The sequence below is a fragment of the Scomber japonicus genome, chromosome 19 (genome assembly GCF_027409825.1).
Source record: "Scomber japonicus isolate fScoJap1 chromosome 19, fScoJap1.pri, whole genome shotgun sequence".
NCBI lineage: Eukaryota > Metazoa > Chordata > Actinopteri > Scombriformes > Scombridae > Scomber > Scomber japonicus.
The window spans coordinates 15,295,449-15,323,447 of record NC_070596.1 but is presented as its reverse complement, the minus strand read 5'-3'; the positions used below and the strand labels follow the sequence as shown (position 1 = coordinate 15,323,447).

The window sequence follows — 27,999 nt, the reverse complement described above, 5'->3', positions numbered from 1 at the left end:
AATCCAAATTATTCTCAAAACTCTGACACTTTGAATGCCACTTAGTAAAAAAAAAGAAAACTTTTATTTAATAACACAGTCTGTGCTACAGATGTCAGCAAATATAATCTGATAATACTGTTGTTTTGTCAGCTGTCGTCTCGGTCAACATACACAGCAGGGAGTAGAAATACAAATGTTGAAGATTACGATAAATCATCTGCACAGTGAATACAGAAGAATGAGTTAAATACTTGTGGTTCACAAAACACAATAGAGAAATACACTAACAAATGCAGTGTTCACTGACAAATGTGTAAATAAATGCAGCAGGCAACAGACAGGATTCCAGGTTATTGTTCATGTGTCTCTGCAATGATTTAAGAGACCAATCAAGCAATTACCACAGTTAAGACTTCCTAATTTCAAGTTACATGCATTACGGCAGATTGGTGAGTTCACAGTTGATCAAATAACATGTCTATAAAAACAACTCTTTTGACAGAGGTAAAACTCACAATAAAGAGCCGAGAAATCTTCATTCCTGTAAAAAAAAAAAAAAAAAAAAAAAATCAGAGGCCAATAATGTTGCTGATCTGGCTTGAAGAAGTCCCAAAGTGTTAGAGTACCAACAGCAATATGCATCTACCGTAGTTGTCTATGGGAAATGCGAGCTTGGAGACTGCAAGATGGAAGATTCCCCTCTGTTGTCCAGCTCGTTCTGTAGTCTGGTGAGATTAGATAACTCCTCCAGCTCCTGAAACTGTCTGTCAGTTTTGTGGCTGACCAAGGAGCGATAGAAATGCACAGCAAAGACTATGAACACTAATCCAAAGGGCACCATAATAGAGGTGGAGGTAATAGCAGCAGCCACACCCGATGAAACTGTGTTATTGCTGGACTTGTTGGGCTTCACAGGCAAAAATTTGACCCAGCAGAGTAGAACCACCTCAGCTAGGAAGAGTAAAGTACCAATAACAGTAGAAAAAGCCCACGCCAGTTCAATGTGCCGGTGCATTCGCTCATGCGGTGACTCCTTCACAGAGTTGAGGTTGTGGACGTTGCTGACAGCCTCTATGTTGGGCAGGATGCAGGTACTAACCATTAGAGCGAACAGGTGGACGGCCACGAGCACAGTGGTACAGGCACTGAAGGCGATAAGGAGAGCAGGTGGATAAGGATAGCTGTTGTCCAGCTGCACTTCTACCATGGCTACCTGTAAACGAGGAAAGGAAACAGCTTTTATACACGTGTCAAGACTGAGTAACGTGACTGATTCATCTACAGAGGAGTAATACGACTTTTGGGACAGTGTTACCATAGCAAATCCAGAGAGCAGAGCTGATGTCCGGCTGGAAGCCTTGAGTTTAGCTCGGCTCAGGTAGAGCTTCCTCCAGGAGAGAGCTTGCAGTGAGTGCTCGTTCAGACTCATGTCGAGCTTTTTCAAAAGGACCGGACTAGCAGCGCTGACGTTGTTTCCTCGTTACTCTACGCGACAGAAACAAGTCACAGTCAACATGCTAACAGAGTACACTTCACTGAAACATTCAACCTCGCCAGCTGACGGAACAGCGGAAGCTATTTTTTTTTTCTCCAGCAGTCTCCGGCGTGTCTCAGCTGTACTGTCTGCACCTTACCCTACCCACAAGTCAGTGCGCTGTGAGAGCAACATCCGCTCACTGACTGAGCTGCACGGAGTTGCGTCATGGATGAATGCATGGGCGACGTCTAAAGCCTACAGTGTTCAGTACTGTGGAAAAATGTAGTGTTTCTATTCACTGACTATATCAGGAAACTCTGCTCGCAGTTTTGCTTAATTTGATTTGCTTACTATTTTGACCAAATTTTATATTCAGACAGGCAGATTCTTAATGGTCAATAATAGTATTTCGGGTATACTCATACAGTCTATGGGTATACTACTAGGCTACTTCAGTTCAACTGTGATATATATTTGTATGTGTATATAGGCTATATGTATATTTTCATTTTAAATCTGTACAACAGTATCAAACTCAAGTATACTATCACTCAACAATATTACACTTGTACATAATGTTGTTATTACTATTATTTTCATATATTTTTTACTACAGTTGTTTTTATTGCTTTTGAATTTACTTATTATTTATTGTTCTTTGTTCATTTTTTGACACTTTTGATTTTACTGTCCACTTTGCTGCTGCAATAATGTACATTTCCCCATCGTGGGACTAATAAAGGAATATTGTATCTTATCTTACATATTAAGAGACACGTTTCTTTAAAATCTGAATGTACAAAGACAAAATAATTTTTTTTATTACAACCTGGCTTGTTTGTGATTGTAGACTTAAGTTGTACACATGATGGTGTAAACTTGTTGTATGGGCTACTTGTTTCAATAAAGATGGATAAATAATAATGACAATGATAATGATGATAATAATAATAATTATTATTATTGATATTATTATAATAATACATCCCTTAGTTACTTTGTTTATTTTACTTTACTATAAGACTTTTTATTTTTGATTATTAGAATTATTTTATTTTCAACTAATTTTAATTTTCTCATGAAATTGACTTATTTTCATATCCCAATTTTTACATTGATATTGTATTATTTGTTGTTATCGGCAACTCGAACGGATTGTAAATATCTAAAATGCAGTCAAAGTAGTCGGCTAAGCAAATTAATCAAATAGAAGTGCAAGCAGAGATTCTTGTCATAGTCAGTGAATCCAAACAACATATTTTCCCTAAGTGTTGTGAAGGGAGAGTAGATATGATCAGTGAAAACTCCACAGTTCTGTATGCGGGCAAGACCAAAATAAGATAAGATGATGAAAGTGATAAAATGTTATATACAACAATCTCTATATAAATAAATCTGCAATATATGTGCAATATGCAGACGTTCCTCATATATAATGCGTGTAACGTTCCTGGGATTTACATAGGAAGGATAACATCAGTCTTTTTTAGTGGGAGTGGGAGGTACTGGAAACTGTGGTGTTTTACAGTCTGATGGCACTTGTACTTCAATGTATTTCTTGAGTTTCTGCAAGTGATTAGTTGGCACTGTGTACTGGTTTGAGCCTGACCTAATATGCAATTATTAGTTGAATATAGTGTATTAAAATAAACAATAAAGGCCTTCTGTATAGGTGATGTAAGTACGATGCTCTGTGTGTTAAGTTAGTCAATGTCACGCACGTCACGTCCAGCATATATAACGTGTAATTGTAAAAGAATGAATGAAAGTGCATTAAAAGCAATCTTGCTTTTTACGATATTGGCTCATTTATCACTTGTATTTCCTCCACACAGTACACTGAACTATTGGATAACACTGCTAAAACGTGCATATCGTTTTGTTTTCCTCCACAAACCTAACGATGCTCTCTTTCTGTGGTGATTAATGAGTAAAATCATTAAAAAGCAGGAGCTGACAGGCCGTGACGTCGTCCAACAATGTTTTGGTTCCTCGCGATGACGTAATACACAAAACATGGTTCCCTTGTTTTGAACCTGAAAAGCGTGCTAAGTGTTTCTTTACCTTTTGCAGCGCACGAAGATGCTTTCCCGAAACTGAGTGGCTGGAAAACATCCATAAGAGACGATGGCTCAGGCCGCGGAAACGTGTGCTGAATCTGGACGCAGGCTGGTGTGTAACTGACCATCTGCCGTGTTAACGTTAGCTTATGAAGCCAGCTAATTAGTTAGCTAAGCTAACGCTCGCAGCAGCAAACGCTGTGATGTTTGTCAGCTCACTTATGCTCATAAACTTGGAGCCTTTGAGAGAAAACGATAGATATTGCAACCTTAGATTTCACAACTTCTCGTGGATTTTGAAATAGTTGAGCCAGCCTGCAATACTTACAACAGACATCAGCATCTATCCTCAAATCTTGCATCATTTACACACATTTATGTTCAAGTTAATCTTAGACAATAACGTACCAAGAGCCCCTCTCTTGGGACCTGTGCTGTTTAATGTTTACTATATTTGACGTCACATTTAAGAAAAAAAAGCAACTATAGTAACGTACTATCAAAAAAAAAAAAAAAAGCCTGAATGTGACCACTTGCTCCAGTTTCAAAGTATAAGAATAAGATTATAGCGTTAAATCAATTTGACATCAGTCACTTAGGCTGGAGAAAGAGAGAGGCCTTTGTGACATACAGAAAAAAGACTGCTTTTTGCACTGCGTGTTTATATTGTGTCATGTGAATCATCTTGCTTTCAATGACAGCGCTCCATCTGCCGGAGGATGTACGACGAAAACGAGGATTTGTCAGATGTTGAAGAAATTGCAAACATCAGAGGTTTCAGTGTGGAGGAAAAGCTTGTCAGTGGCAGCTACAGTGCAAACTTTGTCCACCTGATGGAGGGTAAAGGTAAAACAGTATTGACCTTTTGATTAATTTATTAGATTATTTTTTATATTTTGCAAGATGCATGCCGTTACAATCATAAATGTTTTTTTAGCTCTTGGCTAAAACACTCTCACTGTCTTGCAGACTTCACTTATGAATATGTGCAACGAGAGGCTTTAAAGAACCCACTTATTTTTAAAGAGAAAGATGGACTGGGGATCAGGTGAGAAGTTATGTCTGTGAATTCACCGGTTTACACATAGTTGAATTATCTTTGACAGTGCAAATGGTGTTGATTGAGCCCGCTCTGCACTTGAATTTGTCGTACATTATTATTTTTTTAACAGATTAACTGATTGACATCTTTCCCTCTCTTGTATTTACATAGAATGCCTGATCCTGAATTTACAGTCAGTGAAATTAAAGGCTTAGTTGGTAAGTAGGATCACACACATGTACACACACAGGCACACACACAGGCACACACTAACAAATGCATAAATGTTTACTAATCCTGCAGTTAGTGTGGTTAAACTTGTCCTGAAGGAGAACATAACTAAAGCATATGTGCATCTAGGAAAAAGAGATGTCTAATCTACGGTCGTATTTCTGATCACAGCACAGTTTATGGAAAGAAAGTGACTGACTGTTTGTGTGCTGATGCAGGGACAATGTCTAGTTTTGACCAAAAAATGTTAAGAAAGCACTATTCCTAAATTTATCTGTCAGAAAAATCTGCTGATATTTGTCAAATATTAAACCCAGTAGAAGAAATTGTAAGCACCAAATCTTTCATAAATGGGCAAAACCATGCTGATGGACATCAATTTACAAGGAAACAAAGTTTGTAGTCACAGTATGTTTAGATTACATATCTTTCTAGAATGGTATTATTGTTTTTGGTTTATTGTTTCATCATTTCTGTTTTTATGCTATTATTTAATTAGTGAACACACACATTTCAATCAATCTGTATAATGTATGCCTGTCACTATCTGTATGTATTACTAACCTTTCCGTATGTGTGATGGATTATTATAGTAGGTGTGTGTGTGCCATCTCATATTGTGGTTGTGCTATGTACTCCTTTAAAAAACTACATGCTTCCACCTATTGTCTTGCATTTAACTGATTATTATAATACAAAAAGTTATTATCAGACAATTTCCAATTATTTGCATGTTCATTATAGTGTCGAGCTTGAAAGCCATGAAGTCAAAACATGATTGGAGCATAATTGCTCCATCTAGTGGAGAAGATGGTAAATGACATGCGGTTCATGATGAAATCTGTCAATTGACAGCAATAAAACATTTCTTTGTATAAATCTAACAACATGTTGGGTTGTTTTAGACAAACTTAGAAAAATATGGCATTAATGACAGCTCTCTGAATTTCAACTTGTGTCCTGGTTGTTTGCTTGCAGGCAGTCGTCGGTCTGTGGATGTTATGGACGTGAGCACTCAGAAAGGCTCTGAAATGAGCATGGCTCAGTTTGTGCGTTATTATGAGACACCAGAGGAAGAGCGGGACAAACTCTTCAATGTCATCAGCCTGGAGTTCAGCCACACTAAGCTGGAGAACCTCATCAAGCGACCTACAGTGGTAACATAACACAACACTCTCTGTATGAAAGGTTATGAAAGGTTTCACGAAGGTCACTAATCTGCTGCCATATCAAAAGACAGTAAGACTAACAACAATGTGACTGATGGTTAAAAGTGCAATTTTGATCACACCCACAGGTGGATCAAGTCGACTGGGTGGACAACATGTGGCCTACTGCTCTCAAACAAAGCCAAACAGAAGCCACCAACGTGATCTCTGAGATGAAGTACCCCAAAGTGCAAAGGTATGACTTAACTGCATTGTGTTTCTGTTTTGATGAAATTCTCTTTAGATCTGTATGCCAGTCTGTGAGGGGAAAAAAAGATGAAATACTAGATAATTCCTGCTTCCTTGGCAGTAAATACAATTCCTCCTCCCATCTGAATGTCTCAGCTATCGCTCAATCACTGTAGAGTGCTGCATACTGTCGGTGTCATCCACCTTCTGTAAGTGCTCTTGATTGTTGCTAGGCAGCACGGTTTCATGGTGGAGGATGGTTTTAGAACAGCTGTGGTCTGACTGCACAGACACCTCTCAGCCAATCAGCTGTCAGCATTAGTACATAGCTAAAAGTCAAAACCAATTGTGCATTTTCCTTTTACTAAACCCCATCTCTCTACTCCCTCTGTCTTTCTGCTGACATATCATTTATCATTCTATTCTTATTTAATTGGATAATGTGTAAAGAGTTTCAGTAGGTGTTGGTGGTAGATGTAGGTGTAGTCGGTTGTAATGAATGGAAGATCAATTTTTCACTAAATCCAATGCTTTTCTGTCTTTTTTCTCCCAAAGCATCTTTCAAACATCTTTACTATTGCAATATTTCCATATGCAGGTTGGTCTTTGAAGGCTTTCCTGTAAATTGCTACCTGTCACAATATTGCCTGAAATAAAACTCCATGCTGTATTGCAGCCTCTATTGGCGTGTAATTAATGTGTCATAGAGATGCAAAATATTGGACATGATTTTGATCTATTCATATATTTTCACAGCCCTGTTTTCTGGCTCACAACTTCACTGTATTGATTTTTTCTTACTACTCTCATCAACATTGTTTTCAGCAGCAAGTTAGTTTTTTCTTTTTTTAGAGGGAATTCTTCAAAAACTGACTGTATATCACTTGCCTAGCACCCAACAAAGTGAGCGACAAACTGTTGAGCAAAGTGGACAGATATGTTTTTCAGAAGTTGGTGGAGAGCCAGAAGCAAAGAGAATGTTGGACTTTGTCAGCCATAAATCATATTGATGTAGGAGAAAGAGGTGTAAAGATTGTTAGCAGGATGAGCAAAACTATCTGATATAATGTGACCTTATTCAGATTCATAACTGACTGATCTAGACATCTGCGGGTAAGTTATTAATGTGTTCAGACTGGCTAACTAGCTCTCCATTTGTTTCCAGCAACTGTTAAATCATCTCTCAGAGGGATACTCCAAATAATCCTGTTGAAAGATTTCCCTGTAAATGTTTTTTTCCCTCTTTACACTTAAATAAATAAGCACTGCTTCCTCTCCTTATCTTCTTCCTGTCTAGCTAAATTACTGTATCATTAATGCCCCTTGGAGTGCTAATCATTCTGCAGTTAAGCATCAGAGGAGCAATGTTCTATTGTGAACAATTTGCTATGCTGTTTTGCCTTTGTGAGTGATTTCTAGTGGTGTTTTCTATGGGTAGCATTTATTTAGAGTAAACAACCAAGATTACTGCTGCTTTATAATTGGTTTAGCTGTTTTTCCTTTTTAGATATTTTCATGGATGTGTGATCCTTACTATCGAATTTGTGTACAGTGGGATTAAAAAAAACTGTTATATCCTTTTCCTTTATAGGTATTGTTTGATGAGTGTGAAGGGCTGCTACACAGACTTCCACATTGATTTTGGGGGCACTTCAGTTTGGTATCACGTATTCAAAGGACAGAAAGTAAGTATCTAGTATTCTGTGTCATAACCCATCATTCATCAGTATTCTTTTCATTGAGAAATGAAGACATCTCTTCTTTAGTCTGGCAGTATCTCTCATAAACCTCAACATTTCTAATAGTTTCAGAGTTGATATTTCACCTTCAGATGACCTCTACTCCACAGGTGTTCTGGCTTGTGCCTCCAACCCCTCATAACCTTGCCCTGTTTGAGGACTGGGTCCTGTCAGGAAAGCAGAGTGATATTTTCCTTGGAGACCGAGCTGATGGATGCCAGAGAGTGGAGCTTAAGCAAGGATACACCTTCTTCATCCCATCTGGTGTGTTGGCATGGTTGTTTTAAAATAACCAGCAGGAATAGATTAGCTGCCACTTCAATGAACTGCAATGCTTTGCTTCTACCGATCATATACAGTGTATTCAGCTGTGTGTTTGCATGGATCCATTTGTCATGTATATCTTTACATGTCTTGTTCTTGTTTTTTTATAATTAAGGGTGGATCCATGCTGTGTACACTCCTGAGGACACATTGGTGTTTGGAGGCAACATTCTGCACAGTTTTAACATTCCTATGCAGCTTACCATCCACGAAATAGAGAATAGGACTAAGGTAGGAATCTTCGCTGTTCCATGTGTAGCTGAACTCTGACCTGCAATACAAGCCAGGAAAGTCTACCTGGGATAAATGAATGTCTCTGAGAACTAGGAGAATGGTGAAGTGTTTAACTGTAAGAGACAGGAGAATGAGAGATGTGCTGGGGTAGGAGTCAGTTTGGTTGAGATTGGAAGAAAAATAAGGGAAAAGGCTCAAAGGGCAAAATAATTTGGAGTGACAAAATGACAACAAATATGGATGTAAAAGTCAGGAAGATATGTGGGGGCCCAAACAGACTTGATTTAAAAAGCAATACATATTTATGATACATGTTGCACTTGCTCTTAATATATGTTTAAAAAAGGTTAACTTTTCTATGTGCATAATAATATATTGTAAAATATATTTTTGTAATGGAAAAACATCATTCTTCATATCAGTTTATGTGTAGACTTTGGATTTGATAGGTTTCCTGTGGTAATACATTGCAAGAAAAAAAAATATCAGTGTGATCCACTTTGTGTTACAAGTTAACTGTTTTACTCATGTTTTTAAAGGAAGATTTCTGGATTGAGTTTTTTTCCCCCTTTGAGTATCACTCTGATCACCATAACCTTTGATTACCTGACATTCAAGAACTTAGGTTACAATGAAAAGCCAACAATAACCAGATTACCTGAGTACATGTCAGTATACTGAGACCGAGGTGTTTTTTAAGGTTGCACTGATGGTAGTTATGTCCCCGTTTTCAGGTCCATTCCAAGTTCCGTTTCCCTTTCTACTATGAGATTGGCTGGTACGTTGTGGAAAGATATGTGCACTGCCTGACCAAACGGACCTACCTTTCTCAGGAGCTCCGTAAAGAGCCAGTAGTGATGGGTGAGTAAAAATACGCTGTTTTCTAGCATGTCCATCGATACTGTTAAAATCTCTTTCTGCAGCTGTAATTAGCTCTCTCAAGTTACTAAATGTCTTATGAGATGTTAATAATGAATAATATTTCTGATCTCCATTTGTCCTGCTGGATCTTAAAAGGCTCTGCAGCCACACACATATACACCCTTATTTCTAAGGCTAGGGTGATCAGATTGTTTGCGAACATTAGCTTTATTTTAAACACAAGAACATAAAACATTAAAATGTAAAAATACATAATTACAAATACCAAGACTTTTCTAACTTTGTCGGAAATTTGTGCATTCATATAGGACCTCATTACCAAGAGCAAGAAGTCAGTTTTGAAAATAGATTTCAGGGCCTTTTTTAAGTCTAGCTTGCACATGTTTAGCTAAGGATTTAAGAATATCACCCCAGATGCTCTTAAAGTATGTTTTTAATCTTCTTGCTCATTAGTATTGGGCATGCACAGGAGGGGTCTTTACAGATTACCTGCTGTGTTTCAATCAAACATGTAATACATGCTGTTTCAGTGCCACGCTTGATCGCTCTACCAATTCAAAGAAAAATACAATGTGAAGAGATGTGTTGAATCCATTGATGCAGCAGTTTTTTTCTTTATGTGTCCTTTCAGACTATGAGACAAAGGCAAATACGGAAAGCCCCTCCTCTGACTCAAGGAGCCAGGACATAAATGAGGACTCGTGTGAGACTCAGGTCAGGGATGACCAGGGTGATAAATCAGAGAGAGTTGCTCAGGAAGGCCCCTGCTCTCCTGACAATGTGAAGGGCCAAAACCTTAAAGCTGTTTTATCTGTTGACTCTGAGGACAGCTGTAATCCTGGCTCCACCTCTCTAGATTTCCCCAAAACCCCCTCTGACTCCCCAGCTTCAGAGTCCCCGAATAAATGGACTCACCTGACAGAGTTTGAGCTAAACGGACTCAGGATACTGGTGGAGAAGCTAGAGTCACTCCCTGAAAATAAGAAATGTGTCCCAGAGGGGATAGAGAACCCACAAGCCCTGCTGGATGACATGAAGGTAAGAAACAGCAGGATGAAAAAAGAAAAAGTTTGTTTCAGTTACACACGCATTAATTAAAAAATATGACTCAACAGACATGACACAGTTCTACTTTGTTGTTTGCTCTCTGTGGCGGTCTAGGCTGTTTTAAAAGAACATGCTGATGACGACCCCAAACTGGCGATCACTGGAGTCCCTGTGGTATCTTGGCCTAAGAAAACTACAAAGGTAAGAATATTTCAGCTTCAGTGTAACACATTCCAAATGTTTTTGCACCAAAAAATATATTTATTTGGAGATTTCAGTTTGAAGTGAGCACAAGTGACTTTTGATCCTATTCACCTTTGGCAAGAACATGTTTCCAATTTGTACTAGCAACTAAACTATAAAGTGTTTTTATTTTAATGGATGGATGGTATATTAAGGAAATGGCTTTTGTACTGTTGAGTTCAGTACAAGAGTGCAGTTACCTGTTAAACAGAGTAGCATGAAGTGAGTGGTGACAATGAAGCCTCAGCCCACTGATGATTCTAGTTACTAGTGACAGCTCAAAATCAGCCCACATGTTTTTGTTTCATATCTTTTTAAATGAAATTCAGCTGCAAATACGATCTTGCTTCTGTGTTCATTCAGAGAAAAGCCTTGTTTTAACATCAATAAAGAATTTAATTTAATTAGTTTAGAATTAGTAGCCGACTAGTACTACTTCAGTAGGATACTGTTATCAGTGCTACAGGAGCAAGGTCGGTACCCAATTTAATTTCCATTGATCTGTTTTTTTTTTACATCACAAAGAAATACTTTTTCTTTCTTAGTTATTTTGCTCCAACTCTGTCCAAAAAGCAGTAGATGTGCTTATTTGCTTAATTGTAACTTAAAGGACCAGTGTGTAAGAATTAGTAGCATCTAGTGGTGAGGTTGCAGATTGCAACCAAATGAATACCCCTCACCCTTTCCTCCCAAGCATGTAGCAGAACCTAAGGTGGCTGCAGAACTCTCGGAAAAGCCCAAAATGCCCACTCTAGAGCCAGTGTTTGGTTTGTCTGTTCTGGGCTACTGTAGAAATATAGCAGTGCAACATGGTGGCCTCCGTGGAAGATGACCCACTCTCTATATAGATATTCTAAGGTAACGGAACACAACAATTCTTATTTTCATGGCATTATACACCAATTAAAACATACTTCCATTTCTGCCATTTACTTACTTGAACTACTTTTTTATAATATAATGAAAAATTCAACCACTATATATGTTGAATTTACAGAACAGTTTCTGTGTGTCATTGACAGTCTTAAACAGCCTCACTTTAAAAGCTAATACAGTTACAGACTAGATACAGACTTAAATCAGAATGGAAAAGGAGTGATGCCACATTTTCTACCAAGAGAGACGTGAGCGAAAACCATCAGATTGACATTATATGTAAAACTAACCACAGTTGTCCACTAACATAGTAGACAACTGTATGCTACTAATGGTTTTGTGGATTACAGTCTAAAAAAAGACCAGTTTCAAAATGTGAAATAAATGTAATGGTAGTGAAACAATATGTGCTAAAAATAGGGGGGAAAACAGGAACTGAAGAAACAGTATTATAACTCATGAATGCTCTATGTGGAAACATAAGAGGTAGGATAAAAATGTAAAAACACAGAAAAGGAAAATAAAACAATAATACAAAAGTGAAGTGTGAAAAAAATAATAAAATACTAAAAAAGAGGAGATTCGCTACAGTGAGTAAAACGGAAATGACATATTGTACATGCTTTAGTTTTCCTATAATAAGTAATTGTCCTAACACATGCCTGAACCGTGTTAACAGGCAGAGGAGTCTTAACAGGAGGAGAGAGGATGGGGTGTGTTGTATATGAATGTATGGAAGTGATTTCTTATGGTTTAATGGACCCTCTGGATCACCCCCACCCATCCCTCCAAAGGCCAGCTGCTGGTCGTGCGGCCTCTTTGTGTTTGCCTTTTGTAATGAGATGCCATCTGGCTCTATTGGCTGTGTGGGGCCTACTCACCTCTCCCAATGATACTCCTCATGAATATAATCACACTGTCTCTGCATTTTCTTTCCTCATTGGAGGAATGCTGACACCCCCAGTGCATATTCTGATGCACAGCGGCCTCCAATTGGCCTTGTGCTGCGCAGCACCCCTCCTCTTTTTCAGGGGGGGTCGATCCATATTAATGAGACAGGCTTGTCTCTGTTTCCTACATCTACTTGTGGTATTGTGGAGCTTTGGAGCAGGAGGGAGGGCTGTAGGCCAGACAGCAGTAGCAGGAGTAGAAGGAGGAGGAGGAGGAGACTGCAGCCATGTCAGTTTTCTGTGAGCTGGACGGTGTGTGAAAACCAGCCATGGCCATGTCGCTGAGCGCTGATGATGAGGACTACGACTCAGACTCTGAGCAGGTTAGCACACCAAACCCCTGCAGGCAAGCATAGTGAGGCCACCAGAGGAATGCTTGTACCAGACAGCAGTGTGCAGCATCACAGAGCAGCGAGGAAATGGATCTACCTGAAGACAAATGCATAGATTCAGTTTTATCTCTGTGCTTGCTTTTTGCATTTTTATGCCCTTTGTTTTTTGCCAGAAAAAAATGCTTTTTGTGTGTATGTGTGTGTGTGTGTGTGTGTGTGTGTGTGCATGCTTGTGTGTTTTGATCAGGTATATCCAGCAGAAGGAGAAGGCTGTGTTTATATAGCTCAGAGCCTCAGGGTTGCTATTGGTTGCTTTAAAGGAGAGAAGCAGAGGAATGGGAATTCACATAGATACAGAAGATAAATCCTTCAACGTTTGATTGTAAAATATCGGATGCATGTATTAATATTTGTGTGACGGTAACAAAAAATGTGCAGTATGTGTTAATGAGAAAGCAGTCATAATGATTATGTTCATTTTAATATCGTTCAGTGTAGTCAGGTTGGTCCAAGATGAGATGTACACTTGCTTACACAGCAAGAAATGCGTTTTGTTGATTAACATTGCTCTTCTACTTAACTCTGAACCACACTGCCTTACATTGATTCTGTGGGAGCATTTAGATGAATTACTCCAAATTATTCTTTTGACAAACACCATGAGGCATTTTGAAATCTGCTTTTTTACAGTCATGTAAACACACCTGTTCCTCGTGTCACAGTTAAACCATGTGAGCATTGATGAAATATGCCAATCTCAAGGCTAATGTGTAGCATATTGCAGTACATGCTTGATATCTGTATCAGGCTGAGGAGTAACTATAAAGATTTTAGGTCATGTATTGTAAAAGCCAAACATTCCTTTTTATATATACTTACCAGTCCTGCATGTACAATAGTGCCAATCTAGAGATATTGTCAATTAACTAATTAATTGTTCTCTACACTCGTAGAGGAGTAACAGATCTTGTAAGTGAGCTGTTGCAGTTTTTTCAGTGCACAGTCCTGAACAACTTCTGGGTTTCAAAACACACCATCATATGTAAACTCTAGGCTAAACACTACAAACTGAGTATTAGAGCAATCAATTTTTTGTTTTTCCTAATGCAGCATCAGCATTACTACATATGCCACCTGTACAGCTTAACATACTAATCCCTCCAGGAACTTGTGAACCCAATTTTTTTTTTTTTTTTTGCAGAGTTAATTGTCTGCCCACATGTTCCTTGACAGAGTGAAGCAGTATCGTATATGTGCGTTTTTTTGTATGTATAAATTATATTGTGCTCTATTTATGTCTGAGTAGACCGTGTTAACTTTGGGCATTGCTGCTGTGCCAATTAGATTTTGAATTTCTTTTGCCTTTCTGCAATCTGTGCTCAATCTCTGCTCTCTCTTCAGTGTGTGTTTAAGGTGATGCTAAGTATATCCACAGTCATTGATTTCCATTGTGCTCCACAGTAGCTCAAAGGTCTCCTAGACTGTCAATGAACACAAGAGTCTGCTTCTCACAATCTGTCTCAGCTGAATGAGCTCTGAAGTGCCAAGACATTACTGGTTGGTCACTTGAACTGACAGATGTATATTCTGTGCGTTGGAAAGAGTGTGTCCATATACTCCAGCTGTAGATACACATAGCTCTAAAGGCTAAGCTGCAACCTGTGACATGACTTAGATATTGCTGTTTGAGACTTATTTGGTAGTGTTGTCAATTTCTCCTATCATTTAATTCTGAGCATCAGTGGGATATCTGCTTTAGAGATGACCCGGAGGGGGGGAGGGGTTTAGAGGGGATTTAAGGGACAATATTGACAGCTATCTGAAACCTTTTTGTTTATTTCTTTTGCCTCCTAAACCTGTTGTTCAAGGTACAGGTGCAATCACATACTAATAAAGACACTGTACACTACAGTGTCAAGCTACTTGATTGATCTTAACTATGATCTGTTGTCCGGTACTTGCAGGACTTGGAAAAGCTGAGCAGCAAGGTTCTCCAGCTAAATAGTGTGTTTCTTTCTGCTGCGATATTTAGTCCCTTTTCTAGAACAGACCTGCTGTCTGTAATCCCTCACGAATACCCCCAGAACAGTCCAGTGCAGCTTGCACCTCCCCCCCCCCCCACACACAACCCCTCAATATCTCACTCTAATCCTGTCTGGTAACCACATATCTGACAGCCTATGCCATCTATTTCATGTCTATTGTTAGAATAAATTATTGTAATATGCCTAAGATTGAGCCTGCTTTATTTTTCAGTTGGAGTCTCATTACAGTTCTTATTGGTTACAAGTCTGTGTGTCATAGACTGTTCTGTTAGGAAACGGGATGTGGCTGTTGCTATGCTGACACCAGGAAAATCTGCACTGCCGATGCAACTAAAGAAATCTGATCTTCGTGTTCCAAGAGCTACAGTCTCTTGCATTTCTTGTTTTTGTTTATAACATCTTGCGTATTTATCTCACATGGCATAGCTTGGCTGTATTTCGACATGTGGTTTTAATGTAAAAAAAATAAAATACAATGTTGTGGTTGGGATCTGAGCCTGAGAAAGAGCAGAATGCATAACACAAGAACAATAATGATGGAGATCAAAGGCATCTCATCTCCATTACCCAGTTCTATTAAATAGAGCACATTTAATGTGTACTATTGTAAATCAGACTGCGCGCCCCCTAACACAGAATAATGGGTCCTAGTGATCCATGTGTGAAATGTAGCCATAAGTGCAGTTTCTCTTTGAAGTAGAAACATGCAAGCAAGTGAAGTGCTAAATTTGGAAGACGCCTCCAGAGACTTTCTTGATGTGTTTGTTTTCTCCTGGATCCTGTGCTTCAACAGTCATGAATAATCTGTGTTTATACGCAGCATGTTTTGATCAGATTTGTGTTGTGGATATTTATTACTGTATATGTGTCTGCGTACACTGTATGCATGCAGATGCTCTTTCCCTTTTTTGCTTGTGTCTGTGTTTGGTGTAATTTAACCAGAGTCAGAGAGAGCAAAGAAGAGATCAGACAGCCTACATCCAACATAGCATTGACTCCAGTCTCTTTTTATATAACATGATTTTGAGGGTTTATTATCGGGTCATAGCGCTATTATTAAATGAAATGTAATGTAATTCAGAACATTAGATAGTCTGCCTTTTATTTAATCCTAGATCTAAAAGCCAATGATGCAAGCTTGCTGCCTTTGATATACTGCAAATTTACCTCACGGTTTTATGAAATGAATAGTCAATCACTTGACTGTATTTAAGTAGCAGTTTCAGTATGTAGCAGCATAACAATGCTTGATATTAAAAACCCCAAAACATGTTCTTTCATACCACCACACTAATTTATCCAACCTTAAGATGCCCATTTGTCAAATATTTGTTGGTTTATCATTTTAGGGGATCTGACCCTGTATCCTCTTCATCCTTTTAGCCTCGGCCTCCCAACCGGCCGAAACCTAAGATGGCAGCATCTCCTGCATCAGCAGTCAAGCTGTCAGCGAGTCGGGGAACATCTGGTGCCAGGAGGAGAAGGACACGCTGTCGGAAGTGTGAAGCATGCCTGCGCACGGAGTGTGGAGAGTGCCACTTTTGCAAAGACATGAAGAAGTTCGGTGGTCCGGGACGTATGAAGCAGTCCTGCATCATGAGGCAGTGTATTGCAGTAAGTTCCTCGATCATAATGTTTTTCAGTGATTTTTATTGTTAAATACACATGTTATAAATTATTGCATTAATGGTTGTGGTCATCCTTAAATTTGAATAATCAGTTAGGGTGCTCTACGTGGTTGCTATGGTAATACTGAGTGGTTGCTAAGGAGTGTATCTTGGCTGTATTTTAGTAGTGCTATGATAAGAAGTAGTAGAAGTAGTAGCAGCAGTGCTGTTAGGGACAGTAGAAGTAGTCATACAGGGTCAGACAAAGACCTGGAGTCGTTCCCAGCACCCACGTGCAGTATTTGGAGGTAGTAAAGTACCTACTTGTGTGATGCTTTTTTAGGTTACTGCCACAGTGCCCAAGTGCCTGTTTAGACCAAAAGCCTCGATGTTTATAAAAGCATGCTTGAAATTCTTGGTAAAAGAATGAAAACTAAACAGCTTAGAGGACTCATACACATAAATAAAGCTTTTCAAATTGAAATATCTAGAAGTAGGTCTCTTATACATAAAAGAGACATAATGTGATATGGATAATGGATATTTTTAAATATTTATATTTTAATCCAAATATAGATGTTTTTACAATGTCAATATTATTATTGTTTCAGTTTCATCAAGAAAAATAGATTTTAAATACTAAGTACTAACTATCTGTGGATGTTCTGGCATAATTTTGTAGTGTTTGGACATATAAGTATTCAGACTTTATGATTAAACTTCTTAATGTCAGCTGATTGTTGTTTATCCAAATCCAGCTTATAGGTGCATTAATGCCAGCAGCTGGACTGATGTTACACAGAAGACTGGAAGTGGTGACATTAGCTTAGCTCCAAGACAGTATTTGTAAAATTGTGCATCTAGTGTGGGTGTTGACATTTGTCAGGCGTGGGACACATGTGTCTACTTGGTGGTGTTGTTGAATATGCACTAAAGTGTGGTTTATTGCTCTCTATAGAATAAACTACTGAGTTTCTATTATACAGGGACTTGTTAATGAATGAAAGTGATTTCAAACACAGTCAGACTATGAATGTTTCAGCACCATGGACAGAGATGTGTAGAGAGACAACGTTTGAAGATGATGTTTGTGTACCATGGAGACACAGTGAGAACAGGAGTTTGAATTATTGACCACTAAAGACAAAGATAGTGAGAGAAAGTTTGCTTTTGACGCACACAGAACCTAATATTGCGTCAGAGCAGTATTCAGAAGCAAGTACCACTTCATCACAGTCTGCTGTTCCACATAAATGTTTGCTAGCTGACAATCACCAAAACACACAAGTTGGAAGTTGTCACCTTCATTTCGTATTTGATTCAGAATAAATACAAATAAATGCAAATAAAATAAAATGTTGATATACATTTTGGGTGCAGACCATGAACAAGGCTTTCTGTTATTTCAAAGAGTTTGAGGTTTCTGATCTCTGAGTGGAGTCATGTCTGTAGGCTGTAGCAAGCCATGGCACTGAAACACATTTTAACAACAATAGTGTTCACGTACTGTTGAGTTTGCGGGTAGTATACATAAAACATTGCAAATAGCTTACTTGCTACATGGCAGCATTGCCAGCATTACAACCAGTCTGGGCTAGTTTGTGAACAACAGCCTTATCTTTAACCCTGGTGTGTTTTTTCTCCAGCCGGTCCTGCCCCACACCGCAGTGTGTCTTGTCTGTGGAGAGGCTGGGAAAGAGGACACAGTGGAGGATGAGGAGGAAAAGTTTAACCTCATGCTCATGGAGTGCTCCATCTGTAATGAGATTGTTCATCCTAACTGTCTTAAGGTAAATTACTCAATATTAGTTTTTTTTTAAAAATCTAACACCATAAGCTTATATTCTCAGAATGATTGTTTTCTTCCATTAATGCCTTTTGTTCAGGTAAAAGATTCAAGTGGAGTCGTCAATGATGAGTTACCAAACTGCTGGGAATGTCCAAAGTGTAACCATGCTGGGAAAACAGGGAAAGTAAGCATCTGTATAGACTTTATTCTGTGTGTGTCTGATTTATAAAACAAGTTTTAATAGTTAACTTTATCTCAGTATGTCAGAACCAGAGAAATAAAGTTGTTCTCTTTGTTTTCTAACCTTTTGGCCTCAAAGCAAAAAAGAGGGCCAGGGTTCAAGTACGCATCAAACCTACCTGGTTCGCTACTGAAAGAACCGCGGTTAAACCGGGATGCAAAGGATGAGCCTGACGTTCCCATGGTGGCTACGGCAACTGTTACTGCATTGACTACCACTACTGCTGTGAAGAGGAAGGCAGAAAGAGAAGAAATCTCCAAGAGGAAAGATGAAGAGCCTCCAAAGAAACGTCCCCCGTTGCTGTCTCTGGATGGTTCGCCCCGGCCAAGACTTGAGGACAACCCACTGAGAAAAAAGAGGAAACTTTTTGATACCAATGATGAACCTGTCATTGTGAAAAAGAAGGTAAGATCCTCTTCTGTTGTAATCTTATCAATCATACTGGTTATATGCAGTAGCAGAAAGCAGATCTCTAACAGCAGAAAATGGGGGCATGTCTCAAAAAGCTATTATTGTTGAAGTCACACTGGCTGGCTGTCACCCATCATTTCTGTTGCTGTAGTGTAATTTATTTTATGGACACTTTGATTTTTTACACAGCAAACAGTCAGTGTACTGTGTGTGTGCACTGAGTTTCGAAAGGTTTAAGAAGTTACATTTAATATGTGAATATTACAAAGGCAGATCTGAGAACAGAGAATTGAAAGAGTTTCTTAACCTTGGTGCATTTGCTTGATATGCAGACAAGGTCAAGTCAGGATTTATTAGACCAATCTGTTTATATCTAGTTGATATACCTTTAATCAGAATCACATACAGTATTACATTAAAACATATCATAATTTCTTCAATCCATGATACAGTTAAATGGAATTAAAGGTAAAAGGTAATAACCAACTAGAGTATCACACTGCTAGTCACACTGATAAACCAATATTTATGACATTTGATGTTCCTTCTTTTCTTTCTTAGAAAAAACTTTCAAAACTTGACGATCCCTTGACTCCAAAGCTGTTGCGACAAATCAAAACAGAGAACGATCACGGCGATGAAGACGATGACCAGGACGACCATGAAGAAGACGGATTCTCCTTGGACAGGATTCATTTAAAGGAGAAAAAGGAGTATGATGATGAGGATCAAGAGGAAGATGAGGAGGAAGAAGAAGATCTGATAAAAGAGAGAGACAGTAGTGCAGAGGACAAATCCAAGGTCCTGTTAAGTCCACTTCTGAGAACGTCAGCAGCAAGAGAAAGTGACCAATCCTCCTCCAACTCTCCCAGAGCCGGACCGAGCAGTGAGTCTGGAGACGCCCAGGAGAGGAGTTCTGCTCAGTTAAAGCCTCGCCATCAGCGCAGACGTCTCCCCAACAAAGAGCTGAGCAAAGAGTTCAACCAGGAGATCCCCAAGACAGAAGAGTGTCTGAACAACCAGAACCACAGCGCTGTGAAGACGGAAGACAGCCCAGCCAATCACAACCGACGTCCACTGAAGAATGAAGACAGTGTGACAAATCAGAACCGTAAACCACTAAAAACAGAGGACTCAACCACTAATCAGAGCCGGAGGGCCGTTAAAATGGAGGAAGGTGTTACCAATCATAACAGACGGCCGCTGAAAACAGAGGACAGCCTTGCCAATCAAAACCACAGGCCAGTAAAAGCTGAACCTGAGAACGAAGTAGATGACTCAAAGCCTAAATGGCCTCTTAATAACGGCAGCAGTGACCTGGGAGACTGGCTGCGACACAGGGGACGAGAGGTCAACGGGACGCCACGCGGTTACTCACCTCTAGGTTGGAACAGAAACACACAAATCACACCAATATGCCCCCGCCCGCTACCCTGCCGGTCGCCGCCGAAATGTATCCAAATGGAGCGGCACGTGATCCGGCCCCCCCCCATCAGCCCCCCGCCTGACAGACTGCCATTGAACGACGGAGAAGCGCACGTGATGCGGCGAGAGACATGGATGACGGTTTTCAGTCACCTGACTCACAGAGATCTTTGCGTGTGCATGCGTGTCTGCAGGACATGGAACAGATGGTGAGTACGAGATGTACTGCAGAGTTGTAAACATGATCCCGTACACTTCATTGCAGAGCGCCCCCCCCACTGAAAATGTCTGCTGTGTGTCTCACCAGGTGCTGCGACAAGAGGCTTTGGAAGCACATCAATCTGAACCGCTGCAAGTCAATCACACCTCTCATGCTGAGCGGCATCATCAGGAGACAGCCAGTAGCTCTGGACCTCAGCTGGACCAACATCTCCAAGAAACAACTCAGCTGGCTCATCAACAGGCTGCCAGGTACATTCATTTAACTGTAATCTGAGTTTTTAAATAAAATGTAATAAATAAGCTGCATTTTATGTGGGAAGGGAGAGTAGTCTTGTTGATAGTGTTATTGCTTTGTGTGACTTAAGTATCACACAGAACAGGAGCAGAGAAAGTGACACAAAGTTAAATGAAGGGAGGGTCTGGTGGCCTTTTGAGACAAATCATAGTTATTCTAATGATCATTTTGGTTGAAAGAATGAACTATTATAAAAATAAAGGGGAATGAACTGAGGTTTTTCTTCAGGGCTAATAACAGTTTCTTGGTTATGAAAAGATTTTACTTGATATGTGGAGAGAATGACTCACCTTCACATGACCTTACAAGGGTATCCATTAGTGCTTGCAATAATTTAATATTTCCCTTTAAACATTAACCATATGTTTAAATGGAAAAATTGATCTAATAATATAATCTAAATATTGATATATTGAAATATTGATCTGATAATATATTAATATTATAATATCTACATTTTAAAGCAGCTATAATTTATACTTTTACAAGAACAATGTATCAATGACAGTGTGTAATGTGAGAGGCGTCACTGCTAAACCTACAGAGACTTATCAGCGACTGCAGCTTCCTTGCTTTACAGAGCTTTAGAGCTAATTTCAGTTAATTAATTAGCTGTCTGGCCTGCAACTTCACTTTTTTGGTTCACTCTCATGACTCACATAGTGTCTTTTTTGGCTGCAGAAGCCAGCTCTTAATAATCCACTGTACATCACCTACTTGGCACCAAAAGGCAAACAGACACAATTAGCGGAGAAGTAGCTGGAGAACTTAACAGTCCATTTTGCAGCTAAATAACCAGATGTTTCCCTCTGGAGTTGATAGAAACCAAAAACTAAAGCAGAATGAATATTGGACTTACATTCATCAAGTGGACATAAACAGTGTTTTGTTTGTAATTAGTTTTTTCTACCCCCAAGTGGCCAAAAAAATCAGTTAATGCACATTTTTACAGTAAACTGCATCTACTGTAGTAGGTTAAATTGTTGTTTCATGTATAAATAAAAGTATGTAGCATGTGTGGTTTAAAAAAGAAAGTTCTTGTTCTTGTCTCAATGAAACTTTTTAAATGTGAGCCAAGTGTTTCAGTAACATGCTCCCATATGGCTCCCCCCAGATGGATAATTGTGTCCCTGGGGCTCCTGAATTTAGATGGTTTACTTGAGATTCTTTTCTTTGTTAGTAATAAATATCTTGGCTGCTTCATTCGGTTAATTAGATAAGAATACTTAACTGCATCTGTGTTGGTTTATTTTGTGACCTCAGACTAAGTAAAACTCTGGAGGCGTAAAAACTTAAAAAAATAGGGCATATTTCTTCAACAGAGACTGAATGCGAGATAAATTTAGCATGTCATGATGCTACTTATAACATATGCAGATTAATACAATGAATCTGTGTATTGTACTTGGTCTAAATCTGAGGCTCTGTATGTTCCTACTGTCCCTGCAGGGCTGCGTGTGCTGCTGTTGTCGGGATGCTCCTGGGTGGCGGTCTCTGCTCTTTGCACTTCCAGCTGTCCTCTTTTGCGAACTCTGGATGTTCAGTGGGTTGAGGGACTGAAAGATGCTCAGATGAGGGACCTGCTGTCGCCTCCTACAGATAACAGGCCAGGTACTAGCCCTCTGTCATCTAGCTACACTGCCTACACAGTCTGAAGCATCATTGGTTAAATCAGTGACTGTGACCACAGAGTAAAAGGAAATCAATGAACCTGTTACTTTCAGTTCACTGTGATACTTCACCTGAATTATTGTCAAATATTGCAATACAACACTAAACATGTGTAAAGTCACTGGATTGTTTCACAGTGGTAAGATATAGACTCAGAGCTGTCAAGTCATCAGTGACATCCTGTGTTTTTCTTGTCAGCTAATCCCATGAAGGCAAAAACTAACCATGTGTTTGTCCATCTCCCAATACATTTGGCTCCAAACACATTGATTCCTACTGAAGATGTAAACATTTAAAACTTGGTCACAAATAGAAGTTTTTTTTATAATTTTTTATGTCTTTACTCATTTTCTGAAACAGCTGGGCACTGCAGTTTTCTGCTAACGTTACACAGAGTGGAGTAAATAATGTATTTGCCGAGGACTATTTTTAGCTGTGGATTAATACATATTAAACTCTAGTGAGTATTTTCAGCAGCAGGATGATGTATGTGAGATTTCCTAAAAATATCCTTCAGTAGCTGTGTCCATGGTAAGTTACAAGCTTTGGTGACAAACCAGACCTACAAGGATAAGTCAATTAATTGATTAGTCAATTGAAAGGAAAATAACCTTCTGGTTTCAGACTTTCAAGTCTACAGGATTTTCACTTTTCTCTCTTATATTATTGTGAACTGAATATCTTTGGGTCCTGGAGTGTTTTTTCAAACTAAACCAGACATCTGCAGATGTTCTCTTGGGCTCTTGGAAATTATGGGTAGTTTTCCATTTTTCCTTTACATTTTAATTACTAAATGATTCATCCAAAAAATAACTGGTGGATTAACCAATTATGAAAATAAGTAGTTGCAGCTCTACTATGCATACACGGTTGGTAGGATCAATAATTGTTGGTTTTAGTCGTTTCATGGGAATTGTTGACTGTAAAGAAATATAGATTATCACATTACTTATCTCCAACTATAAAATATTACCTTTACCATGATTTTATCTCAAACATCTGGCTTTTTTCATGCTGATTGATATGGTCAGACACTCACTCACTAGATTGATGACATACATTAAAATCCGTCTTTCTCCTCCATCCCTCTCTGAACGTCCTGTGCAGGTCAGTTAGACAACAGGAGTAAGCTGCGTAACGTGCAGGACCTGCGTCTGGCAGGTTTGGACATCACTGACACATCTTTACGGCTCATCATCCGCTACATGCCGCTGTTATCCAAGCTGGACCTCAGCTACTGCAACCATGTCACTGACCAGTCCGTCAACATCCTGACGGCTGCAGGGACGACTACCAGAGACTCCCTCACTGACATCAACCTGTCAGGTAGGCTGTTTTTCTTCCTGCATTCCACTTGCTCCCTCTCAGAGCTGATTTCTAAATATATTATATACATTTAATAAATTATCATCAGTCCACAGTGAATTATTTACCCCCAATAATGTATAGATCAGTGGTCTGTAGAAGTTAATCAAATATTTGCCTCAAGTAAAAGGATCACACTAGTGCATATTTTACCCCTATAACCATAAATAACTGCTGCAGGATGTTCTTCAGAGTACGTGATGAGTTTTTCCATTGATTTCCTTCGTTCCAGACAGGTTTCAGTTGAAGTCACCTTTTATAAAATGTATATCATTGTTACATGGTAAAGCAGTTTCTAGTAATGAATGTTTTGAAACCTGAAACCAAAATTTGTCTGGAAGGAAATAAATCTTAACTGCTACATGTGAAAAAGTGTGTAGTAGTTAAAATTGTATCATTATGTATATTTCCTGCTTTTGTATCAGAAGTATAATAGTAAGAACATTGATTTGCCATTTTTTCCAAAGTGCACAAGTGCCTGAAATAATCAGATCTAATGTTTGATGTTTTTCTGAAATATCATTAAATGTTTAAAGCAGTGAATCAAAAGCGCTTTTATGAAAACAACTGGGAGGTAGTCTGCACGTTTATCCAAAAATGCTGCTCACCATAATTACAGCCTCACTATTTTACATCCCAGAATATCCTTTAGGGTTTAATCCAATTAATTAATCCATGTGTGTCATAGCTCCTGTCACTACAGGTGACCTGCTACACATCATCTGTTCTTCATCTAACCCAATTTCTCCCTGCAGTTTGCAACAGAGTCACAGATCAGTCGCTGACCTATTTCAAACGCTGTGGAAGCATATGTCACATTGACCTGCGCTACTGCAAACAGGTGACCAAGGAGGGATGTGACCAGTTCATCGCAGAAATGTCAGTCAGCGTGCAGTTTGAACTGATAGAGGAGAAACTACTGCAGAAGATCAGCTAGGAAGAAAACATGGGAAGACTGTGTGACATTCATGAGTGGTAAAACTACTGTCCACATGGAGGCAGCAGATTACTGCATGCTTGTGGAGAGCGGCCATGTGTTTCATAAACATCTGCGGACCAATGAACAGACACGAGAGCAGTGTGTGTTTCTGTAAAACGTGATGTAAGGGAAGCTGCGCTGCTAAGCCAGAATGTAAAAATGGACGTTGTCCTGTGAAGGCAATATTGCAAAAATGTCTTTTGTTGTTGCTGTTGTTTTTCTGAAATCTTTGCACCTGTTTATAAGTTATTTATTTCTTTATATTGACTGTTTATGTATTGTACCATGATTATCTTTTGGTGTTCATAGACTATTTTTTGTTTCAATGCAAGCTTTATTGCATTATAGAGGAATATTTTTTGTATCAGAAAGTGTTTCATACATTTATGTGCAGTATTGAATGCACCAGTGTACAGTATCATACTATTGAAATTGATAATAAATCAGCATTACCGTTAAGCTCTTTATTCTCGAGAGGCAAAGGTCTAATGATTTGTTGCCAAACTATAGGATGATAGCTTGTGTTTGTGTGGGTGTTTTTATGTTTATTATGTGTCAGTGCTCTGTTTCTGATTGGAGAAAGGTACTGTACATTTTGTTTTCCTTTAGACTACATACAATGTGGCTATATGTCCCTTTGGGCGAGATATTAGATATCTCAAGTTATTTGCACTGATTGAGCTAAAATGAATACATGAGTGTATTCACACATACACTATACAGTGTACAGTGTATAAAACATATTTTTTCAACACTAAATTGTTCCGTACTAACAGCTTCTACAGTGGTTACTGGGTTATATTAAGAAATACCTGCATACAAAGGTGTCTGTCAGTCTCCATCACTCTTTAGTATTATCTGTGCTTTGTGAAAGGAAGCGTTGTAGCTCTGCATGCAGCGAAAAAATCTGTTTACACCAGTCAATAGATTCAGTAACTGTTAAACAATATAGCCATTTGTTTACTCCTGTCATTAGCTGAACTCCACATGTAAGATGAAAAAAAAGAGAATCATGCAAGAGATAAAGAATCAACAAAGTCAAGGAAAATCATTTTTAAAAGTTCTTCAGATTAGAAAGTTCTGTTTCTCCAAAGAGGCTGAAGGAAACAAACCATTTCTCAACTATTTCTTCACCTGTGGCCCTCTTTTCTAAAACTCTTGTGACCCCAGAAATGAGAAAATTGTCATTACAATTTTGACATCCTAGTGAATTATTCTATTACTATATATTATTCATTTTTAATGTTTTGAACAAATACTTAAAACTTATCAAGCCAGTATCATTTAGCATGGGCCATTTGAAGAATCAGCAAAAACCCATCTTTTCCTGAAAGATTTGTGGAAATTTTTTAAGTGAAACTTGGATTTTGTCTATTCTTTACTCTTAGATTCCACCGAACTAGACATTTATTAGCACTGGTTGTTTTCTTTAAAATAGTTTCTTAAAAGTTAGATTTTTACTCTTGAAGATAAAGGACATTACAATCGATGGCATTAGTCACCAACATTTTCCAAAGTATTGTTGTAACACCAGTTCATCCTCGCTTTTAAAGTCATACAGAATTTGCAAATGTTGCTATTGGTACTTACCTAGAAAAACATTCAGGACAGGACAGTTTAATGGTTTCATAGGTTTGCATTTTTCTTGATCTTTAAAAATGAAACTTTTTAAAAAGTCTTTTAAAATCTTTAAAAGGTTTGTTGTTGATACAATTCAGTGGAGGGTTTACATTTTGTTTATTTGTTGTTGTTTTTTTTATTAAATGACCATGTCTCCATGAAATATTTTACTACATTACTGTAAATGTTCTATCTGTACATAATGTACATGTAAAGCCTCTAGCAAGAGTTAAGTCAGCCTTTGAGATATTAAATTCATTTTAAATACTGAGCTGTGTGTGAGTTTGGCTTTTTTATGCAAAGAGTTTTGTATAAATAAGAAACATGATTATACTGTAGTTACACACTGGAATATTGTTACAAGATTTGAATTATTTATCAATGAAAATCGACCACATCTGAATTGCTGTGTTTGCTACAACTAAATCTAATCCAATGTATCATCGATTAAAAAGGAAGAGCAGGGTTTTACTTTCTGGTTTGTAGTACTGCATTTTATTGAATCTAATAATAAATCATTTTCTCTTGTTTACCAAAATAAAAAGGTTCAACATTCCAAAATATAAAGATCCAGGATTATGAGTGTTCACGATAAACCCTCCTACTCTGATAATACTGTAGCTGCCCGTGAATGACATCTTTGAGAAACAGCAGCATCGACAAACAGGCTTACAGAGTCACAATGTCTGTTACGGTGCGTGGTGTCTGTCAGTTCGGGATCTGAAGCAGACGACGACAAGCAGGACCATGACGCATCTTTAATGGTGAGTGAGTGACACGATCAGAGGATTGAGGAGCTCGTCTGACCAAAACCAGCAGAAATACATTCTGAAAAATGTTCACTTTTAAACCTCTTGATTTAGAATTTTAAATTAGGTTGTCTCCCAAGTAAATGGAAAAATATACATTTAATAACTTATCAGTAAACAACAATAAAAGCTATCTATGCAATTCACTTACAGTAACATCAGCTTATTTTTTTTTAAAAACATATCACAGGCATATTGTACACAGATATTTTAGTGACATCTGAGTAAACTGGATCTCATGACAAGAAAACAAGAAAGTGTTTCTTTGCATAACAGGTTAAAGTAAACCAGGCTTCCTCTATGTCTCACTGAGTAATGGATCTTTTGGAAGGACGCCTAGATGACATGATGAAAGGTACGTTGATTTGAAACTCAGAACAGAGGAAGTAGCACCTGTTACCTACCTAAGATTTGACATAAACGGACAACACAAATGGTATTGCTTGGTGGACGTTATTTGAAATCAAAGAGGAATAAGTCTTGAAAACATTTTAGCTACACAAAAGTAGTCTTAACTCAAGGTCCACTTACAGTATTAGCTTTTTCCAGAGCTTTCAGCCACATCTCTTGGTCATCCTCGCATATGACCCCACAGAGACAGAGGTTCATACACGACCACGTGATGTCAGATGAATAATGTCCATGACAACTGAACTGCTGTAAAATGTGAGTGAAAGCTCCAGAAAAAGCTCAAGAGAGTTAGG

General features: G+C 38.5%; 2 protein-coding genes across 5 annotated transcripts; one reads left to right on the top strand and one right to left on the bottom strand.

Annotated features, from left to right (window-relative positions):
* orai1b (ORAI calcium release-activated calcium modulator 1b) lies at window positions 1-1,476 on the bottom strand. 2 transcript variants are annotated; one of them, XM_053339758.1, is made up of 4 exons: window positions 1,298-1,476; window positions 629-1,195; window positions 498-523; window positions 1-349 (listed from the first exon to the last, which is right to left on the bottom strand). In XM_053339758.1, the coding sequence occupies exons 1-2, from the start codon at window positions 1,409-1,411 to the stop codon at window positions 638-640; spliced, it is 672 nt and encodes a 223-aa protein (XP_053195733.1). In that variant the 5' UTR covers window positions 1,412-1,476; the 3' UTR covers window positions 1-349; window positions 498-523; window positions 629-637. The 2 variants fall into 2 exon arrangements, with proteins under 2 accessions (XP_053195733.1, XP_053195732.1); XM_053339757.1 differs by having other exon boundaries at window positions 1-1,195.
* Window positions 1,477-3,480: 2,004 nt separating this feature from the next.
* LOC128380065 (lysine-specific demethylase 2B) lies at window positions 3,481-26,749 on the top strand. 3 transcript variants are annotated; one of them, XM_053339755.1, is made up of 21 exons: window positions 3,481-3,631; window positions 4,221-4,365; window positions 4,489-4,567; window positions 4,733-4,779; window positions 5,771-5,949; window positions 6,090-6,196; window positions 7,781-7,874; window positions 8,039-8,192; window positions 8,368-8,483; window positions 9,221-9,347; window positions 10,000-10,406; window positions 10,530-10,616; window positions 16,245-16,475; window positions 18,115-18,258; window positions 18,355-18,441; window positions 18,577-18,903; window positions 19,471-20,543; window positions 20,642-20,805; window positions 22,301-22,462; window positions 23,630-23,848; window positions 24,643-26,749. In XM_053339755.1, the coding sequence occupies exons 1-21, from the start codon at window positions 3,587-3,589 to the stop codon at window positions 24,822-24,824; spliced, it is 4,176 nt and encodes a 1,391-aa protein (XP_053195730.1). In that variant the 5' UTR covers window positions 3,481-3,586; the 3' UTR covers window positions 24,825-26,749. The 3 variants fall into 3 exon arrangements, with proteins under 3 accessions (XP_053195730.1, XP_053195729.1, XP_053195731.1); XM_053339754.1 differs by having other exon boundaries at window positions 18,355-18,442; window positions 18,569-18,903; XM_053339756.1 differs by lacking the exons at window positions 3,481-3,631; window positions 4,221-4,365; window positions 4,733-4,779 and having other exon boundaries at window positions 4,512-4,567; window positions 18,355-18,442; window positions 18,569-18,903.
* Window positions 26,750-27,999: the final 1,250 nt, after the last annotated feature.

What these genes read in the sequence shown, in the direction of transcription:
- orai1b (XM_053339757.1), bottom strand. Translation starts at nt 1,411, where the DNA reads ATGAGTCTGAACGAGCACTCACTGCAAGCTCTCTCCTGGAGGAAGCTC. An exon ending in TGCTCTCTGGATTTGCTATG is followed by an intron (nt 1,196 to 1,297) that starts GTAACACTGTCC and finishes CCTCGTTTACAG; the next exon opens with GTAGCCATGGTAGAAGTGCA.
- LOC128380065 (XM_053339754.1), top strand. Translation starts at nt 3,587, where the DNA reads ATGGCTCAGGCCGCGGAAACGTGTGCTGAATCTGGACGCAGGCTG. An exon ending in ACGTATTCAAAGGACAGAAA is followed by an intron (nt 7,875 to 8,038) that starts GTAAGTATCTAG and finishes TCTACTCCACAG; the next exon opens with GTGTTCTGGCTTGTGCCTCC. An exon ending in AAATAGAGAATAGGACTAAG is followed by an intron (nt 8,484 to 9,220) that starts GTAGGAATCTTC and finishes CCCCGTTTTCAG; the next exon opens with GTCCATTCCAAGTTCCGTTT.